This window comes from Hipposideros armiger, unplaced genomic scaffold (assembly GCF_001890085.2).
Source record: "Hipposideros armiger isolate ML-2016 unplaced genomic scaffold, ASM189008v1 scaffold_34, whole genome shotgun sequence".
Taxonomy (NCBI): Eukaryota; Metazoa; Chordata; class Mammalia; order Chiroptera; family Hipposideridae; genus Hipposideros; species Hipposideros armiger.
This window is the reverse complement of record NW_017731384.1, coordinates 3,653,270-3,667,124: the sequence shown is the minus strand read 5'-3', so window position 1 is coordinate 3,667,124 and position 13,855 is coordinate 3,653,270. Positions and strand designations below refer to the sequence as shown.

Sequence of the window (13,855 nt, the reverse complement as noted above, 5' to 3'; positions counted from 1 at the left end):
CTTCTTTCAGTCAGTGTGTCCATTCATCCATCCATCAGTCATTCAACAAACATTTATGAAGCTCCCATCCTGGGCTCAGATCTAGACGGCTTCTCTGAGGGGACCCAAAATGCGTACATCATACAGTTTCACCGCCTCTACCTTCCCATCAGAGAAAGCTCATCCATCTGCAGTCTATAGATAATAATAACAGCCATCCTGGATCAGTTGCCTACTGTATTAGTCAGCTCAGGCTACCATAACAAAACTCCATAGGCTGGGTGACCTCGACAACAGGAATTTATCACTCAGAGCTCATTAGTCCTAGATCAGGGTGCCAGTATGGTTGGGTTCCGGTGAGAGTCCTCCTCCTGGCTTTCAGCTCCTCACTGAGTCCTCTCATGGCAGAGAAAAAGAGAGCGAGCAAGCTCTCTGGTGACTCTTCTCCTAAGGACACTAATCCCATCCTGAGGGCCCCACCCTCAGGACCTCATCTAAATCTAATCACCCACCAAAGGCCCCATCTCCAAATGCCATTACACTGGGGTTTGGGTTTCAACATACGAATGGGGAATGGGACGGTGCAGGGGAGGGGGAATAATTCAGTCCATAGCACCTACCGCAGGCTAAACTGATAAACCCATTCTCTCTAATCCGACAGCCGCTCCCCAGCCAGCTGCCACTGCCCTGGTTTTCTAGCTGAGGCAAGGGCAGCTTGGAGAGGTTAGTGGCTTGCTGGAAGCCACACAGCTGGAGATCCGCAGAGCCAGGACCTGACCGTGGGGCTGCCCACTCCATCACTGGCAGGCTGGTTCCCACTCCCTAAGAAGCCGTCTTTCCTGCTGCCCTGGAAAATGCAGGGCCTGTGTGGAGGACATGGGCGTCGCCCAGCTCTGGCTCCCAGCAAATGCTGGACCCCCCTTCCTGGCCCAGCAAGGCCCTGGGAGGTGCCAAGCAGGCAGCCTGGCAGTGGCCTCCACGAGCAGAAACGGTCTGTTTGAAGGAGCTTTTCGTAAACAGGGGAGAGAAAGGAGACTGGCCTGCAGTCCCTGGCACTGCCAATGTAGTGGTGGATGTTCACACAGGCTACTTCAAAAGGAAGAAGGCATCATGCTTTTGCTGGCTGGGTTGGAGGACTCAGGACCCCTGCATGCGACACAAGCCTGCCCCCCACTGAGGGAAGGTGCAGCCTCGCTCTCTGATGGGCCTGCAATGTGGGTGCAGCTGATGCTGCATGTACCCCAGATGCCGGGCCCCCACTCCGGCCCAGCTCAGGGGTCTATTTCTAGCCATGCATCAACCTCAGATACACCCCCAAAAGAGGCACCTGGTGAGCTGAGGAAGAAGAGGCAGAACCCAGGAGGGGTGTAGGTGCCTGAAGACCAGCCTGGCAGGCGTGTGGGCAGACAGGCCCTCGAATGGTGATCGTGAACTTCCACACGTCCTCTGCTACAGCTGCTCACCCATGAGCCTCTTAATAATCACCCGTAAATCAACCTACTTCGGTTCTCTTTGACGTAAATATATTTATTTCGTAAATGAAAACGTAACTGGAATATCTTTATTACCTGCGATTAATAGAGGTAAAACTAAAACAGTAAAGCAAAAACAGAACTACCATCGGGTCCCACTGGATTCTCGGTCCTCCAGGCTTTGATGTGCAAGTGTCAGGAAGGTGGTGAAGACTTACCCCAAATGGGGCTTTTCTTCTGGACCAAACAGGAGGGATGGGAGAACGGAGCCGGAAATAGTGTTCTCATGCTGGGCAGTGTCGGGGCGTGCCAGGCCCAGAAACCACCTGAAATCTTCCTGCAGTTTGGGGGAACGTCATGGGCCTTGGGGCTAAAACTCCTGCCTGGGTTCCAGAGGCCCTGGGTGGGGGGATTCCCAAGATGTTCCTAAGCAGGATGCTGGGTCCCTTAGGCCCCCAAGACAAGGACCCACTCACCCCACCCTGGTGACTGACCTGCCCGGTGAGATAACAGAAAACTGTGCCACCTGTATCTCCCAGGGTCCCCTGCCCTCACCCAGCAGTGACCTTTCTCCTTCAGCCCAGAGCAGGCAGAGTCCCCCCACACTGAGTGTCCCTGTGGCCTACCCCTCACTCCCTCCCAGCTCAGGTGTCCTGAGCTGCCACTCAGCACAGGTGTCCAGTCACCATCCAGAGCCTCTTCTCCTTGCCCCTCCCTGGGGTATTTCTGGCTCCATGAGAAAAAGAAAGCTCTGAAACCCGAGAAGAAGTCATCCTCGGTGACGGTGACGTGCCTGTCCATGTGCATTAATAGAAGCCTCCCTCAGGCCCCTGTCACGTCTGGGCAGCTGCTCAGCCCCGTCCAGTGTCCCTCCACCCCCAGGCCAGCCCACTCTGGCTCTGCCAGCCACACTAAACTTAGCCTCCACCTCCTGCACCATAACTGCTGCCACCACCCCAGCCTGGCTGCCACCTGCCCAAGGAGACGCCGCCGCCGGACCCTGTCCAGAGTACCCACCCTTCTGCGACCACCATGTCCCAGACCAAAACACTGAAGGTCCGTGTGACCCTCTTCTGCATCCTGGTGGGCATCGTGCTGGCCACATTAGCCGTAGTGACTGACCACTGGGCTGTGCTGAGCCCCCAGGTGGAGCACCACAACGTCACCTGCGAAGCAGCCCACTTCGGCCTCTGGAGGATTTGTACCAAGAGTATTGTCGTGAGTGACAGCAAGGACAAGAGCTGCGGACCCATCACCCTGCCTGGGGGTAACGTACCCAGTCTCTGTCCCCTGTCCCTGCTTCCTGCCCTGGAAAAATGGCCCATGGGAAAGAGGGCAGGTTTTCCAGCCTCAGAACAGCCCTCTGTGTCCAGGGAAGAGGATCTGAACTGCATGAGGTTGTGCTGGCTGCCAGAGCTGGGCTGCAAAATGCGGTGCATTTGTCTGTCTCTCACTGTTTCTGTCCTGCTGAGGCTTGGGGCTTTTTACCCAGAGCAGAGGGCTGCACAGGTGGGACGAGAGGCTCAGGAAAGAAACCGGGGACCTGCCAGACTAGGGGCTCCTGGCCCCAGCAGCAGTCGCTTTTCTGGGTTTGCCCAGCTCCACTCTCTCCGTGCAAGGATAGGCTGGCGGCCCTGTGTCCTCAGGCTGAAGGGACCCGTGGGGCTGGCCTGCTCCTTCGCCAGCCTCCCGGGTATATACAGGATCAGCTACAGACTTTACAGGGCCTAGTGCAAAATGAAAACGGAACGCAGGGCTCCTTGTAATTATTTTCAAGAATTTCAAGATGGTGACAGCAGAGCATGAAATCAATGCTAGGTCCCTTCTGGGCGCAGGGCCTTGAGTGACTGCACAGGTCACACGTTTGTGAGGCAGGGGCCTGGCTGTAGATGAGCCACCTGCGTTTTTGTTAGAATGGTCAGCTGTGCCACACATCCTCTCTTGGCTCGGACCCCTTCCAAGCTGGAACGCATTTTCTTCCTCTGTAATATAAGTGCATTCCTCGATTTCCTACCATGTGGCCCAACGACACATTGAAGGTGAACTCCTTGTCAAGAATACCTGGTATTAGGGTAATGAGTGTATTCTGCAAATGCGGAACCCTCTGCATTCATAGCAAATAGAGCACATGTTGAGGGAAGAACCCGGCCTGGAGAATCAGAGGCCAGGGCTCTAGTCACCCATTGCCCATGACCCCCCTAAATGACTATGTCGGGGGGGGGGTGACAGCCCGTCACAGCCTCTGCTTCCTCCTGAGGTGCTTGGGCTCAGCCACATAAAGCCCCTTTCAGCGCTTACGAATGCCACTCCAAGGCGGCAGTGGACTAGGGTGAGTGCAGTCCCACCTGGTTTTCAGAATATTCCCTTCTGCCGTTAGACGGGCTGTGCCTTGAAACCTGCCCTTCTCGGAAGTCAGTGCCAAGCCCCCACCCTTCTTGCACTGCGTGTGGGGGACAAAGCAGCCCAAACCCTGTTCTTCCCTCTTCCCCTCCTTCCTCTTCCTTCCCCTCCTGATGGCTCCAGGGAACTCCTGCCTTGCTTATTCCCACTGGATACTCGGAAGACTCGTAAATACCCAGCTGTCTTGGAAACATCGCGTCCCAGGGCTGAGGGCTTTAAATGGCATGAACATGCCCTGGAAGGGTATCACATAGCCCAGATGCCCACGCCCCTCAGCCACCACTGAGCACTCCCGTAAACAGATGTATTATCCAGCCAACTCAACTGGGCAGGGCAGGGCAGGGCAGGGCAGGGCAGGGTGAGGCAGATTCTCCAGGGACCACGCAGGGCAACGCATTGATATGGTCCTGTCCACCTGCCCTTGGGGACACCTGCCTTTTAAAGTCTGGTGAGTGTATAGAGCAGATGAGCAGGGAGGTGAGCTAAGTCCATACAAGGAAGAGACAGACTGGCGGGAAGCGACTGAGCCCGCCACAGGGGACCAACAGGCATGGCTTGGCCTTGAACCTGAGCTGAGTGTATCTCTGTGCCTTCTCACTCTGATCCGGAGTGAATCATACCTCCCATACTTGTGAGCACTGCCTTGCCACAAACAAGCTGCCTTCTGCTCTCTTCTCTCTCTCTACAAGTGGACATCGTCTTCCTTCCCCTTCCCCACCCACCCTTCCTGTGCCCTATGGGATCCCTCTTTTCTGGATGAATGAAGAGTTCACACATTTCTCTTATTTATTATTAACAACAACAATAATAACTGCAAACACAAATAGAGCACTTATTTGCAAAACATTGTTTTCAGTGCTTTATAGATATAAACTTTGGATGATATATAAAAATAAAAAAAAAATGACAGAGTAAGACCCTCCAAAAGTCCTCTTCTCCATAAAAATAATGAGAATATTGGCAAAAATAATCAGAATAAACTCTTTCAGAACTCTGGAAATTAACCAGTCTTGCAGCAATCCAGCAAGTGCTTATTCAAGAGAAATGGGTGAACCTCAGTAAGAACAGTGAGCTTTGTGGTGTTTTAACTCACTCTTATTTCCACCCGACCCCCAATTCTGTCATATAGCCTTGAGAACTCCCAGCCTGCAATCACAGTGAAAACAAGCAGCCTGGTAGCCAGCCACCAGAGGGGACAGAATGGGCTGGATCTCTTTCAAAGCCTCATTCCCAGAGAACTGTTATTATTTGATCCATCTGGTGATTTCCTGGAAGTCCCCACTTGCAAGGCTGTCTTCATTTGACCTGACCCTGAGCTCCTCCAGTGGAAACAGTCTTTTTCCCAGAGGGCGTTTGTCAAAAACAATTAGAAACAATTGTTTAATATCACAACTCCCTGAGGCAGTAGATAACAGGGCAAACAATAGGCTAACCAAACAGCTATAAAATGAGAGGTCCACAGGTGGCTTTGAAAAGTTCCGACATATTCTTGGGCCTTTACAAGGCCATGTGCATGTACACTGCTACATGAGTGCACAGGAAAGACCTGAGAAGGCCCTAAGTTCTCACTCAGACCCATCCTGAGGCTGTGAACAAGCAGAACGCGAATGAAGGCTAAGGCAGAAACGTAGGCTGCTTCTCTGGCTTCTCTCTACTTAGCACGGAGCCCCTCTCAGTAAAGGCTGAGCGATGTATTAGTTCCAGGCATTTTAGGAAACCTCTGTGAGCTGACCACTAAATTAATTGAGCAGAGATTGCGGTGGCCACACATGACAAAGAATATAGACTTTACAAAATTAATTCAGAAAAGTCACTAAACAAGCAACAGGAACAAACCCTGGGAAAGGGTGGGACTCTGATTTCTAGAGTTTCTACACCCTGTTGTTTACATTGTCCAGTTTTAAATTTGAATTTTAAAAAATTATGAAACTTTCAAAGGACAAAAAATGTATGGCCCACACATGGGGGGGGGGCGGGGACGAATAGTCGATAAAGCCTTAAGGAAGCCCAGATATTGGACTTACTAAACAGAGACTTGAAATCACCTATTTTAGATACATTCAAAGAACTAAAAGAAACCGTGTCTAAAGAACTGAAGTAAACATAAGAATGATGTCTCATGAAATACAGAATATCAATAAAGAGATAGAAGTTATTTTTAAATTACCTAATAGAAATTCTGGAGTTGAGAAGTTACACAATAACTGAAATGAAAAAATTCACTAAAGGGATTCAATGGAAGACCTGAGCAGGCAGAAGAAAGAATCTATGAACCTGAAGATAGGTCAATTAAGATTAGCTTGTCTGAGGAACAGACAGAAAAAAAAGAATGAAGAAAAGTAAACAGAGCCTGAGGTACCTGTGGGACAAAATAAAATGTACCAACATGTGCATAATGAGTTCTCTCCAGGGAAGGAGGGGAGAGAGAGAAAGGAGCAGGAAAGATATATGAAAAATAATGGCCAAAATTTCCCCAAGTTTGCTGGAAAACATTAATCTACAAACCCATGAAGCTTAATGAACTCACAGTAGAATAAAATGAAACCAATACACATCATGATCAAACTGTCAAAAGAGAAAGACAGAGAATCTTGTAAGAGAAAGAAGTGACCCTTCACATTCAAGCGATTCTTAGTAAGATTAATAGCTGATTTTTTCCCAAAAACCACGGAGGCCAGAAGGCAGTGGGGTGGCATATGTATTAACTCATCTAATCCTCACAAAATCCCCTATGAGGTCCATACTATTATCATCACCCCATCTTACAGATAAAGAAAATGAGGCACAGAAAAGTTGAGTAATTTGACCAAGCTCACACAATTACCATGGCAGAGCAGCCAGGATTCAAACCCCTAAAATTCACCTTCTTAATCAGTACATGATAACTACTTTACAACCACCCAGCGAGGAGGCTCTCATTCTCCAGGTGGTTCTCCTGCTACAAGTGGGAATATTGACACTCAGAGTGGCCTTCCCAAGGCTAACCAATGAACAAGTTGAACCAAGTCTCAGATCCAGAGCCTCTTTTTCTCTGCAGTCCCCTCCCATGCCCTTTACTGTACGTACAAACACAGCTTCTAAAAGCTGCTGGCCCAAGAAAACACAGAAGAGGCCAGCTTTTGACATGACATGGCCCAGTAGCTGGTGTAACAGAGGAGACTTTTCAAGGTCCCATTCTGCCATAAAATGCTGGAGACGCTGAAGAAACAAATGGTCTGATTTGGTTTTTCACTGACCCAGAGTCTTAAAAGGACTCTCAAGAACAAGATCAACATCTGAGGTCAATTCCACTGCCTCCGGAATGGGAATAGGGCTTCCCCAGTTGTCAGGAGAAGCTGTCTGTCTGAAAGCCCAAATGCATCTCCAGAGGGGTCAACGCCTACCCTTGGGCCGAGTAGAACGCTGCTTCTTTCTGGCTCTGCCTCTTTAGGGCAAGGCAGCAGCCTGTCCCAGTGCCCCATTTCCCTAGTGGCCTATCTTCTCTTCTAGCATTTGGTGCAGGGACTGGGGCCATATGCAAGAACATGATGCTACTGACCCCAAGAATTTCAGAGGCTCCCTTTCCCATCCACATGAGCCCATGCTAGAGGCCCAGGCCATAACTAGACTTTTCTCCCATAGAACAGCAATGCTGCGAAGCTCTGGGGTCATTTCTTGGGAATTTCTCCAACCCATTTTATAAAAGTCTTCAATCAAAGGGGTGGAGGGATACAGAGCACAGAGCAATCACTGTTGGGAGCATCAAGGACTTTTACAAAAATGGTGAAGACAGCCCTGGCATTGATGCAAGTAAGGAGTGAGTGAAATGTTTCTTCCAACTCCTAAAGCACTAGTTCCCTTGGTTTTGTGCAAATCAACCAGGTATTTTTTTTGAATATATTAAAGTCTGCATCAACCAGCACTAGGTGCATTCTCAGTAATAATCGAAAGGCATCCCCTCATTGTACAAGCTGTTCCAACTATCAGAGAAAGATCTGTATTCATTCAAGTTCAGCTTGGAGTTAAATGTGCCTTCTGTTCAAGTTCTTTGAAAATGATACAGTTAGATGTGGTTCTGCGTAGATAGGCACTCACTTAACCAGAATGCTTGGTGAGCCAAAATACCCCAACCCCAGTTAAACCCAATAGTTGAGTTCACCATACTTTTTAAGGAATAATCCACTTAAAGTTTTTAGACCACTGAGTCTTATGAAGGCTCATGGCAGATATTTCTGAAATATAGTAAAATAGAAATACAAATGTTAAAATCACCACGGGCCATTTGCAGAGATGAAGGGGGCTGGAGGAACCTCAGGGTCCCTAATTATGGTCCCAGACCATCACTCTGTCATTGTTCTCTCTGCTGACTTGGTCCAAAGCATTTGCTTCTTCTGCTCAGTGAAGGGGCTGGAGCCCATCGAGGCAGAGCTGCAAGCCCTGAGCTTCGTGCAAGTGTGATGGAGGCTAGGCAGGGGGCATGGAGGACATCAGAGAGGCAGAGGCAAGAAGGCTCAGTATCTGCAAAGGGTCTGCGTGGAACTGTCACTGCCCCTCTCCTCCAAACCCCCTACCTGTGACTAAGTGGCCCACACAAGGCCCATCTCAGGAGTCCTTCCTTTTCAAGTTGCCCTTGATGCTCAGTTTACCCAGATAGCACCCAAAGGGGCAGGGGCAGGTCTGCCCATGTCAACAGGGCCCTGGGCAATTCTTGGATGACAGAGGCAGATGCCTGGCTTAATTAGTCCTGAAAGAGCATCTTGTGGGGTCTGGACATGTCCAAGCTGAGGTCTGGGTCTGACATGTCCCCACCCCTGCCAGGGCCACCAGAGACCACAGAGGGGTCTGTGCTCTCCATGGGCAGCCATGGGGCCCTGAGCGGATGTTCCTCCCGGGCTCAGGGCAGAAGGCACCAGGCTTCCTCCTCTGTGCTAAGTCCCAGAGAGGGGACAGGGTTAACCTGTCCATCCTCAAGCCCTAAGTTCAGCCACATCAAAGAGAAGCTGTGACTTCCCGATGTTCTGAGTGGGAACCCCACTCACTGCGTGCCCCCATCTCCCATGTGTGAGAGCATTTGCTAGGGGAGGGGAGGGTGGGGAACATTGTACGTGGGCCACTGAGGGGAAAATCACCTCCCAGAACCTTCAGGCTGGCTTCCCAGACATGCAGCCTCCCCCTGTGGTCTGAGCTAAGACAGTTTTGAGGCAAGCACCTGGTGTCAGCAGGAGTTTGTCCAGAATGAAGCCTGGTGTTTAGCTGGTAGGGCTGACAACCTAAACATTACCTGTGCTAGGGTAGCCTCAGCAACCCAGAACCTCCAAATAGCTGTGCCTCGGCCAGGCTCTTGACAGACCTTTATCTCAGGTCCTCCACTCCAAAGGCCTTTAACTCGCAGACTGCAAGTAGTCAGAGAGGCAACTGACCGTGAAATACACTTGAATTCAGTCGATTCTTTTCAGAGGGTTTTCAATGACAACCGAAATTGGTCCTTAAAGAATGAAACAGAAATGTTCCTTTATCCAGAGGGAGACACATGGTGACTGACGACATAGCATGAGCCATTTTTGAAGCAGTGATTCAAGAGAATCTGTGGCTAATAATCTAACAAATATAGGAGAGTTGCATTATGCTTTAAAATAGCACCAGAAGCTGTGAGAGAGAAAAGAGCAGCATCAATTCTGACATCACCACTGGTAGTCAGACACCCCAGGTAACTCAGTTCAAAAGGAAAGTGATTTAAATATAGAAGCTCAAAGAGAAGGCAATTTACCTCTCCGAGCATTTACTGTTGCTAAGTCAGGCTTGGTCTCCAGGGGTCATTTCCTTCCTCAGCCGCGGGGGCAGCAGTAACCCTGACACTAGGGGAGGAGGGGAGAGTGGGAGGCTTCAGGCTTCAGTGGCAATAAGATGACTTAGGCCAGATAGAAGGAAGCCTGCCTCCCAAAGAAGGCTATGGCTTTGGCAGCACCTCCCGTGTTTCCAAAAGAAATGAGGCATCCATCGCCTTGTAAAAATGTATATATAGCCTGAAGGTAAAGAAATGAATGCACAAACCAGACGCCATCTGAACTAGGAGGAGAGATGTTTTCTGTTGAAGGTCACGGATCCACAAGAAAAAGAAATCAATGAAGGGCCTCACACAAATACAAAGCAACCTCATTTAGGGTTTGTTTGGGTCCTTTTTTTAAGAAACAAAATAAAATAACCCATTCCTAGAAATGAATCTACTTTTTATACAAATCAAAACTAAAGACTATTAAACTGTATTCAATAAGCTAAAAGGCTACCTTTGATTTTTATAGTATGTGTAGTTATAAGAGAGGTGAAAGGAGAAAAATGGAAGCGAAATTATGCCTGAAATGATATTTAAGATCGGCATGAAGTTCTTTGTTCTGGGACCTTCCTCTAGCCCTCATCAAATCCAGATTTTTGGTCCCCTGTCCACAGATCTTCTATAGCTTTTCTGACACTTATCAAGTGGGCCAAGCAGTTCTCCAGGGGAGATCTTATCTAGGCTGCCTGTTTGGCCGCAGGTGTCAAGGGTCTGATGAAATGATGCAATGGTCCCATTTGGCCCTTGAATGGATTCTCTACCCTTCACCCAAGTCCGTCCAGGTGGCTCACTCAGAAAAGCACTTTGTGGGGCGTTGTAAGGAGCCTGGCGCAGGGCTTCCCACCCTGGCTGAGCGTCAGAATCTCCTGGAAAGCTTTTTTAAAACCCTGCTAGCTTCCCAGGTCACACTCAGTGAATCAGGGTGGGCCTGAATGCTGAGAAGAAACACAGCGCTAGACTTTGGTGTGATCCAGGCTTTCTCCACCTCAGTACCAATGATATTTTGGGGCTGGAAAATTTTGTGTTGTAGGGGGCTGTCCTGTGCACAGTGAGCTGTTTAGCAGCATCCTGGCCTTTACCCACTTGATGCCCATTTTCAGTCCTGCCCCGTGTGGCACCAAATATGTCTCCCGACATTGCCCAATGTGCCTGGGTGGAGGGGGGGCAGAATCAGCCATGTTGGGAACTGTTTGGCCCTTTGTCGACCATGTATCCCATTCCCCCTGACAAATGGCTTGAGCCCTGGGCCTCAGTTACCCTCTCTGTCTAGTGGGATCAACACCCACAGTGCTATCTCATGGGGTCTAATGGGTGCTGTCTAATGGGGTCAACACCCACAGTGCTATCTGCCCCCTCGCCTCCGTCAGTCTTAGCTCCCTGAAGATTTCCCAGCCTTTTATGCAGCCCCCTTAGCTTACTGACATTAGGTCAGAGAAGGATCTTTGTCTCAGCCCAGAATCAGGGTTTGGGGAGAAGAGGATCAACCCTCAAGTCTCTTCACTCCCGCCTCAGCGGGATCACACCCACTCTGTCTTGGTCGAGCCTCTGCCTCCGGCTACGGGTCCTTTCTCTCAACTCATAGTCTGTCTCCTTCCTTTGCAGAGAAAAACTGTTCCTACTTCAGGCATTTTAATCCAGGAGAGAGCTCAGAGATCTTTGAAGTCACCACTCAGAAAGGTGAGCCTGTGGTGGAAAGCAGGGAGCATGGGGAGAAGTGTCTGCCGTCACACGCTGCTGAGCCAGAAAATCATTTGGCACAAAAGCCCTGACTTCCCCACTCTTGATGAAAACAGCCTTGTCACCCTCTGCGCTCTGGAGACAGCAGTGCTCCATCTCCAGGTGTCCTGAGCCTCCATTCATCAGGGCTGGGGAGAGGCTGTAAAGAGCTGGTTTCTGGTAGGCTCCCGAATTGCAGAAGGAATGCATTTTCCAACAGCACCTAAGGGAAGCTGTTGTGACAGGAGCTAGGAAAATAGAACAAGTACTCAAAAATCCCAGTGATGGTTTTCAGGGCTGGAGGGTTAGAGTCTGTGAGGAACTGTCTGATTCCTTCCCTCGATGATAAATCACTCCCTGAGAATCAGAAGAGCCCATAAGCATCCGGAGAGCACGTGTGCCCTGGGGCCTTTTGGGAACCATGGAGCTCCAGGGGGACTCCAGGGTCATGAGTACAGACCCACATCTGCACGTGTGCGGATGGCTGCACACACTGTGGACCTGCACACACATGTGCACATACACTCACTCTGATAGATGTTTGCATGCCAGTGCAACACTAACACACTGGTGAATTTACACCTGCAGCACGCGTGTGTATGCGTGCGCATACATGCATAAACACACAAAATCACACGCGCTGTGCTCAAAAACCAGCCACACTTCCACAGGCTGCTTGTCAGTCCCAGGACAGATCCCCAGCCCGAGTGCCGCCTCTGCCCTGTCACTCAGAGGAAGTTTTCTGCTAAAGAAAGGTCTCCAGCCACAAGCTTGCTGCCCCTTGGAGGCCTCGGGCCCCTGCAGGGAAGGCACTTTGCAATTCAGGGCAGGCTGGGAGTTGGAATTAGGACATGTTAACATCCTGGCCGCACCCCTTAGTGAGTGATTTAATCTCTCGGACCCTCAGTCTGTTCACATGTGCCTTGGGAATCATGGTATGTGGTATCGTCACTCGCCTGGTTGACAGCACAACCAGCCGTGACCCGAGGCCCTGGGATGAGGCAGTGTTGACCCCTCTGTGTGCTGCAGAGTACAGCATCTCAGCCGCTGCCATCGCCATCTTCAGCCTTGGCTTCGTCATCATGGGAACCATCTGCGTGCTCCTGTCCTTTGGAAAGAAGCGGGATTACCTGCTGAGACCCGCATCCATGTTCTATGCCTTCGCAGGTAGAACGGGGGGTCCTGCCCACGTGCCTGGGTTGGGGGCACAATGTCACAGGGTGGGGGGTGCTGCCACCCCATCCTCATGCTAACCTCGGGATGTGGGGCCTGGAGAAATTGCCAGGTTCCACCCAGGAGCAGACTTGCTCACGGTTTTAGCAGCTCTCGGTGGGTCGGGAAGGGGGGCCGATCTTGGCAGTTTGTCCATGTCTCACAAGGACTTAATCCTGGAGGCACAGAGAGCAATGCCATCACTCACAAAATTTGTAATTAATTTTTAAAAAACACTAACAAAAGAAAGAAACGCGCAGTTCACCTGAGGACGAGCAAATTGTGCGGTGGGAAGGCAGTGGGGTCACTTTTGCAGGTTCCCACTTAGACCCGCAGCCTCAAAGCGTCCTCACCCCCCACACCCCCACCACACCCCCACTCCCAGGCTGGGTCTCCACCTTCCCCCTGAGCAGGAGCCCCAGTAAACACACGCTTGGGTACGGCCCTGAGCGTCCCGGCTCTGCCCGCAGGTCTCTGCATCTTCGTCTCTGTGGAGGTTATGCGGCAGTCTGTGAAGCGCATGATTGACAGCGAGGACACCGTCTGGATCGAGTACTATTACGCCTGGTCCTTCGCCTGCGCATGCGCCGCCTTCGTCCTCCTCTTCCTGGGCGGCCTAGCCCTCCTGCTCGTCTCCTTGCCTCGAATGCCCCAGAACCCTTGGGAGTCCTGCATGGACGCCGAGCCCGAGCATTAGTCCTCCTGGGGCCCCCGCGACTCTCAGGGCTTACCTCTCAGGAAGCCAAACCCAGCCCAGAACATTCTAGAAAGGAGGCAGGAACTTGACCTCTCCCCTGTTCCCACCTGCCCCACATCAGCTGCAAGCTGCTTGCTCTCGCTGAGCTCTTCTCTGGGCTGTGACAGGCTCCTCTGCAAATGCAGCCTGTGGACATGATCCACAGCGGGAAGGAAGGAGGGCCAGCTCCGCGGGGGCTCCAAGTTGTCCCCACGGGGCTGCTTGTCTTTAATAAGCTGACTCCTGTTGTCCTCTGTTACCTTATCGGGATGCCCCGTGCTCATTACCAGCTCTGGGTGTTCTCCTGTGTAAATAGCCAGCCCCTCTCTCCTCTTGGGTGACAGGACGCACGCTGTCCCGTGAGTCGAACGTCCCATCTTTGGCTCCTAGGAGGCCTGAGAAGCATTTTTAACTGGGTATTTTCTGACTGTGATTTGAAATAAAAGCTCTTTGAAAACTTGCTTTTTCCTTGTGCCGTGCACAGAAATGACTTGGATTCCTGACCACCGCTCAGGGACCCCAGGACCCTGA

The 13,855-nt window shown here is 50.8% G+C and overlaps 1 protein-coding gene across 1 annotated transcript; it reads left to right on the top strand.

Moving 5' to 3' along the window:
* The first annotated feature begins 2,377 nt into the window (after positions 1-2,377).
* Positions 2,378-13,776, top strand: CACNG1 (calcium voltage-gated channel auxiliary subunit gamma 1). Its single transcript, XM_019637616.1, has 4 exons — positions 2,378-2,718; positions 11,263-11,337; positions 12,406-12,543; positions 13,059-13,776. The coding sequence occupies exons 1-4, from the start codon at positions 2,484-2,486 to the stop codon at positions 13,283-13,285; spliced, it is 675 nt and encodes a 224-aa protein (XP_019493161.1). The 5' UTR covers positions 2,378-2,483; the 3' UTR covers positions 13,286-13,776.
* Positions 13,777-13,855: the final 79 nt, after the last annotated feature.